The sequence below is a fragment of the Macrobrachium nipponense genome, chromosome 26 (assembly GCF_015104395.2).
Source record: "Macrobrachium nipponense isolate FS-2020 chromosome 26, ASM1510439v2, whole genome shotgun sequence".
NCBI classification, from domain to species: Eukaryota; Metazoa; Arthropoda; class Malacostraca; order Decapoda; family Palaemonidae; genus Macrobrachium; species Macrobrachium nipponense.
This window is the reverse complement of record NC_087215.1, coordinates 30184594-30191719: the sequence shown is the minus strand read 5'-3', so window position 1 is coordinate 30191719 and position 7126 is coordinate 30184594. Positions and strand designations below refer to the sequence as shown.

The following is a 7126-nucleotide window of genomic DNA, read 5'->3' as shown; positions in this document are numbered from 1 at the left end:
CCAAATTCCAGGACTCTTCGAACTGCTCATCAGATCTCTTCTTGCTGTCTCTGGAATCATACTGCTAAGAGTCTTACTTTATAAATTCTTTGCTACAATGTGAAACGCTTCAAAAGACCAGTCAGTACTATCAAAGTCAAGCAAAATTCAAAATCAATTGCCCTTAGGAGAGATACAGCTTCACCTCCTGACTGACGGTCATTACTTGAATCCTGCATGATTATATTCAAGGTTTTCACAACTCCGATAATATCATCATGCAAGAGTTCTGCAACTGTCAAAACAAGTTGACTACCTATCGTGGACAGTGAATGCAAAAGGGTGTTGCTTCCCGTCCAATATAGTTTGGTTCTTCCTCCCTCTCAGTCTGAAATGATCTGGTCACATATTGCTTTGAAGACTGGATGTCGATTTGTAGACCCTCAGTAAAAGCATAAACACTTTGCACTAAGACAAAAGAGTTTCGCTTAATTGTTGTGTTTTTTTGAACACGTGTCAACAATGACAAGATTCAGTCGATGTGCATAAAATTGCACAAAATATATACTGAATGACAAGATCTCCTTTACTCGAGCCTTTGAACTCCTTAATAAACCATCCAGGACATAATTATCGCTGTGCACGAATATTCGCCATTTTCAACTGAAACTTGTAAATCTCTCGTAGAGAGGATTTTTATTTTTTTGTTTTTGTTATTGGTCAAGGTGAACAAACTTGAGCACGGCCCAATTTGAAAGGGATACTGTTCTTCATTAACCTATAGTTGAAAGTGATAGTGAAAGGATTTGGCTTTTCACAAGTATATTGCCTTACACCAAAGTTTAGGATGGGTCCAGGTCTTATTTAATTCTCTCCTCGTGACCCTTTAATTCTATTCTCATGGCTTGTCCTTCTGTTTCCTCCTCTGTAATTTTTTTTTTTTTTTTATATGATACATCTCTCCGCATTCATCACTCGTTCAAACCATTTCAGTCACTTGAATCTCAACTACTTTCTTAGGAATATCAACCTATTTCCAGGATATCAACTACTTTCCAGGAATCTCAACCTACTTTCCAGGAATCTCAACCTACTTTCCAGGAATCTCAACCTACTTTCCAGGCTCTTTAGACCGTTACCCTGACAACCTCCTCATTTGTAATATAACCTTCCCAGGTTCCTCAAACCTGTTGTTGTCGAATAAGATGGCTTGATGCCATTACGATCTCTCGTCCTAGGAGGAATTTTTGAAATTCAACTTGTATATGTGAAAAGAAAGGTTTTTAAAAAGGCAATTATCTATTCCAACTTCCAAGTGGCAATGAGAAATAAAAGGTGGTTTGTGATGAATGAAGTGGAGATATATTTATATAATATTTACATTTATATCGCGCGCGTACACACACCCACACACACGCAGGAAGTCGAGACCGTTATAACAGTGCCTGGAACGCCTCTTTCCAACGGGAATACCTGGAACACAATGCTTAGTTGATGCGGTGTCCTTGTTCGTCGAATCTGACTCCCTGTCGTTCGAATTCCTCAGCAATTCGGAGGAGTTCGTGGACGTGTTCAGGGAGAGGGTGAGGAGTTGGGAATATGTCGCTGGAAGGCTGGAATCCTTGTGTGTCGGCCACGAATTCAACACGGGCGGATCCTCCAGTTTCCAGGGGCAAACTGGAAAGACAAAATAACAGTATTAAAGTTTAAGTACTATTTAAGTTTCTCATCAAAGAGAGATTTCTCGAACCAGATGTTTTCTCTAAGACAACTGAAAGTTGGGACGAGCAGAATAATTCAAAGAAGGTTCCTCCGACTACTCACATGTAATATCCTCTCATGGTGACAGCTCCTTCGGCACCCGGGGAACCGGCCACCTCCGTCTCGATGCCGTTGTCGACGGCGAAGACGTAGTTGAAGTTTCCGTCGCCGTGGTCGACTCTCTCGTCCCGAATGGTTTTGGCGTGATGGTCCGGACTCAGGTTGGTTGACTGGGGGGCGGCGAGAGCCACGGAGGCTAAGCACAAGAGGGCGATCACCTACGAGGAGGAGGAAGAAGAAGAAGAAGAGATGTGTAAACAAGTGGATCGAAGATTTCCAGGTGGCGCTGCTGAATGATTTGCATTTATGACAACTTGACTCTTAAACAAGCACTGGGGTAATTCATCTATTCATTGCTTAAGACACTGAAAAGAGGGAGTTGGACAGCAAGATGAAAGCAAGGCGGTGGGAAGGGAGGCAAAGTCAAAGGTTGAAATGTGGGTGCAGCTGGGGCGCCTACAGCGCACCACGTGAGGTGGCCACTAACGGCGATGCCACATGAGAAAGATGGAAACTGAGGCTTTCATAATGGAAATGTAGCCATATGCAGCTAACAGTCAAGAATTCTGAGTATTCTGTGCAATAATGGCTGACGGCATTAACATGTCTTCATCAACTGCGCAATTAAGATCCTAATCTTTCACTAATGTAAGGGCAAAGTCCATTCGGGCAAACATCCGAATTTTGGATCAAATATTTCTGATAATGAAAAATGTCTAACTCTTGAATCCTGTTTTAGAGAAATTTTCCAAACTGAATCCAATTCTTTGGTACGACTGTAGTTTTGCACTTCGAATTCCACTTCTGTTATTCCCCAGTCTTCCTTTTCCCTCGGGAAGCAACTGCAAGCACCGTGTGAATTCCCTTGTGTGGATTCTGCTCTCTCAGAACTTACTGACTTCATGGTGGAGGGACTCCGAGCTGACTGATGCACATGGCAGGACAACTGAGTCCTTTTATACCTGACTCATGGCAGGCGTTGGTGGGGAGAGAGAGAGAGAGAGAGAGAGAGAGAGAGAGAGAGGTGGCTGAAGAATGAGAGGGGTTGACTTGGGTAGGGAAACAGGAGGAGAAGACGAGGTTCCAAGAGAAGAGGAAAGGCGGGAGGAGGCAACGGGAGGGAGAGATGATAGAAGGAAAACGATAAGATGGGTGTCGGGGGTGACAAAATGGAAAGCAAAAGGTGGAGGGAGAGAGAGAGAGAGAGAGAATAGAGGAGAGAGAGAGAGAGAGAGAGAGAGAGAGACGAGGGCGGATGCTATACACTTATGATGGTTATGAAGGCTAGAATCATGAAAATCGTATATATAAAAAAAGTTTCTTAAAAAGCAGTTCTGGTCTATTTAGTACTCCCGGAAGATGGGTGAGTAGCATCACCATATTAATCAGCTTGAATGACTTAAAAATTAGTTAAATCTACTTCACTTAAAAAACTCTACCCTTTTTCTTTTTTCGCTTCCAATGTCTAATCAGAATAAGCTAGGAATTAATTCCATTCTCACATATTTGCCAGTTTCCTTTTAATGAAAAAATATTTCATAATTACAGCACAGCCTATTAGGCGTTTCCTTACAAGTTCACTAGTTTTTTACTTTGCTAAATGTTATTATTGAAAGTCTTATTCCGTTCCAGGTCGTGTACCTGTTTTCTTCAGACTATTGTCATTTCTTCTTTTTCTCCGGAGGGGGTGGGGGTGTGCCGTCAGTGCACCTCGTACAGTGCACTATAGGCATTACTTAAGGTTCTTCGAAGCGTGCCTTCGGCCTCTAGCTGCAACCCCTTTCGTTTCTTTAACTGTACCTCCCTTCATTTTCTTTTTTCCTTCTTCCATCTTGCTTTCCATCCTCTCCTACAATTCATTCATAGTGCTACTGTTAGGTTTTACCCTGTTACACCTTTCAAACCTTCTACAGTCAATTTCCGTTTCAGCGCTGAATGACCTCGTGGAACCCGGTGCCTGGCCTTTGGCCTAAATTCTGTAGACTGATTTCTTCTTCTTCTTCTTCTTCTTCTTCTTACGACCTTAACCTCATCTTTTTTGTCCACAGAATTCTAGTTTGGGTATTTGTGTATTCTACGCCACGTAGATTTCGTATCTCTTTACGACGTCACCTAACTGAGGGCGTCCTCAGCCGCGTGAACTGCATACAGTTGGAAGGTCAGGCGATGCTGTGGTTATGACATTAGATGATATGGGCGTGCAGGGTAGAAGTAGAGGCAGGCAGAAACCTATTTCGTGTCTTCCTCTAATCTATTTTTCATGATTATTCAGTAATTGTTGCTCAAAAGAGACGTGAGTTTTGCTTAACGAAACTTAATGACGTTTCCTCAGTCAGGGTTTCATTCCTTATGAAAATGAAGTGTTCGGTGTCTGCTGAAATTTGACCTTTCTGTTCCTCCTAACAATATCCTTTGTCATGGAGACGTTTACCTATATTTACGAAGGGATAGATATCAAACGTGTCATTGTATTATTTTATGAAATAATTGGATGATATTAAGAATCAGTTATTAGAACAATTGTCCAAAATTTGCAGAAGGTTATGAAAACGAATGGATGACAACGTAAATGAACTGATTCTTAAACTCTCAAAGTTTGTTTTTCTTCAGCTTCTCAGCAGAGATGCTGGGGTGAGGCTGCTAGCCCCTATCCTTTCGCAGGGAAACAGGCATTCACGCTTTGACCATTTTCTGCTCTCCTCAACTGTCAAATAAGTGAGATTTGATCTGATGCCAAAATTTTATCTTACTGATTGGACCTTAATTTCTGTCTGGTCCAGGTAGGGTCTTCATGCTTGGCAAAATTTTAGAGGGTCCCCTGGCCTGTTGACATGGAAGATACTAAGAGATTTGTAGAGTATTTAGATGTATTTTTATACCACATAGAGATATGACAAGCAAAGTATAATCACAGATTAGGTATAGTTTCCTAATTATGATATGAACAATATTAAAATATTGTTGAAGTTTTCTCAGCTCATCCACAAATTATAGTTGCACACCGAACATGCTGCTGATACACATAATAGATTAAAAATATTATTGTTGAATTTCAGATGAGAAATCATAAATCAATAATTCATAAGCAAGCAAAGAAACACCATCATCTCCTAACGTCTAGAAGAATTGCTCAAGAATCTGTCCCCTACCCTCTGAGGATCTTGCGACTGTAGTTGTTCAGTTTGAACTACTAAGACCATCATGTCACTCAGGCGAGTCTGACTCATTGCTCTCCTCAAAACGTTAAGTATATCTTAGTTTAACCAGACCACTGAGCTGATTAACAGCTCTCCTAAGGGCTGGCCCGAAGCATTGGCTATTTTTACGTGGCTAGGAAACAATTGGTTACTCAGCAACGGGACCTACAGCTTATTGTGGGTTCCGAACCACATTAGATAGAGAAATGAAGAATTTCTAATCACCAGATACAAATTCCTTTTATTCCACTTTGGCAGAGCTGCGAATCGAACTCGCGACTACCGATTCGGTAGGCAAGCACTTACATCACTCGTCCAACGGGGAACTTACCCTCCTCAAAGCGCTCTTAACATACTTGAGGGAAGAGACTGACCTCTCACAGGAGCACGATGGCACTGGTAAGGTTATAACACCAACTGATATCCTCGTGCAAGAAATTTTGGATAAATCTCAGACATTTATTTTCCATCATGTGCAGCTAGATTTCATGGATGCCTTGAGATGACCTCGATTCATCTGATGTTGAGAATTCATTGCAAAATAATCTGTAGTTTTTCCAAAACAATTTATTCGTCCATATCCTTTCGGTAAAACCACTTCAGCTTCTCACTCTTGTCAATTTTTGTGAAGGATGGAATCAGCAAGCAGTCAGTTGAGGTCAAAAAGAAGAATTAAATCAGAGTAGACGCTCGCGTATTGTTTCATTCTGTGCATTCTCATCCAAAATCCTTTGACGTCTTTCTGGAATGTTTTTCAACCAACTGAATTGGCCTTTGTGGTAGCCAAATTCCAGGACAACTTCGAACTGTTCATCTGCAGATCTCTTCTTGCTGATCTCTGAAAATCAGTACTTGCTAAGTGTCTTACTTTAAAAATTCTTTGCTTCAATGTGAAACGCTTCAAAAGACCAGTCAGTACTATCAAAGTCAAGCAAAATTCAAAATCAATTGCTCTTAGGAGAGATACAGCTTCACCTTCTCTCTGACGGTCATTACTTGAATCCTGCATGATTATATTCAAGGTTTTCACAACTCCGATAATATCATCTGCAAGAGCTCTGCAATTGTCAAACCGAGTCGCCCTACTTGTCGTGGACAGTGAATGCCAAGTTTTGCTTCCCTTCCCAACATAATTTGGTTCTTCCTCTCTCTCAATTTCTGAAATGATCTGGTCACGTATTACTTTGAAGACTGCTTGTCGATTTGTAGATCCCTCAAGTAAAAGCATTAACACTTTGCACAACGACAAAAGAGTTTAGAATTGTTGTGTTTTTTGAACACGTGTCAACAATGTCAAGATTCAGTCGATGTGCATAAAATTGCACTGAATGACAGATCTCCTTTACTCGAGCCTTGAACTCCTTAATAACATCCAGACATAATTATCCCTGTCCACGAATATTCGCCATTTTCAACTGAAACTTGTAAATCTCTCGTAGAGAGGATTTTTATTTTTTTGTTTTTGTTATTGGTCAAGGTGAACAAACTTGAGCTCGGCCCAATTTGAAAGGGATGCTGTTCTTCCTTAACCTACAGTTGAAAGTGATAGTGAAAAGGTTTGGCTTTTCACAAGTATATTGACTTACACCAAAGTTTAGGATAGGTCCAGATCTTTATTTCTTCCTCTCCTCTGTGACCTTTTAGTCTCTTCTCATGGTCTTTGTCCTCCTGTTTCCTCCTCTGGTAATTTTTTTTTTCATATGAACATCTTCTCTCCCCATTCAATCACTCGTTCAAACCATTTCAGTCACTTGAAGTCTCAACCTACTTTCCAGGCTCTTTAGACCATTACCCTGACAACCTCTCATTTGTAATATAACCTTCCAGGTTCCTTAACCTGTTGTTGTCGAATGAGATGGCTTGATGCCAATTACGATCTCTCGTCCTAAGAGAAATTTTTGAAATTCAACTTGTATTTGTGAAAAGAAAGGTTTTTAAAAAGGCAATTATCTGTTCCAACTTCCAAGTGGCAATGAAAAATAAAACAGGTGGTTTTGTGATGAATGAATGAAGTGGTATATATTTATATAATATTTACATTTATATCGCGCGCGTACACACACCCACACACACGCAGGAAGTCGAGACCGTTATAACAGTGCCTGGAACGCCTCTTTCCAACGGGAATA

At 40.8% G+C, this 7126-nt stretch overlaps 1 protein-coding gene across 1 annotated transcript; it reads right to left on the bottom strand.

The window, feature by feature from the left end:
• Positions 1-1318: 1318 nt before the first annotated feature.
• On the bottom strand, positions 1319-2821 carry LOC135199793 (cuticle protein AMP2-like). The gene is made up of 3 exons (XM_064227933.1): positions 2696-2821; positions 1804-2018; positions 1319-1656 (listed from the first exon to the last, which is right to left on the bottom strand). Exons 1-3 carry the CDS (start codon positions 2702-2704, stop codon positions 1467-1469), a joined length of 414 nt encoding a protein of 137 aa, XP_064084003.1. The 5' UTR covers positions 2705-2821; the 3' UTR covers positions 1319-1466.
• Positions 2822-7126: the final 4305 nt, after the last annotated feature.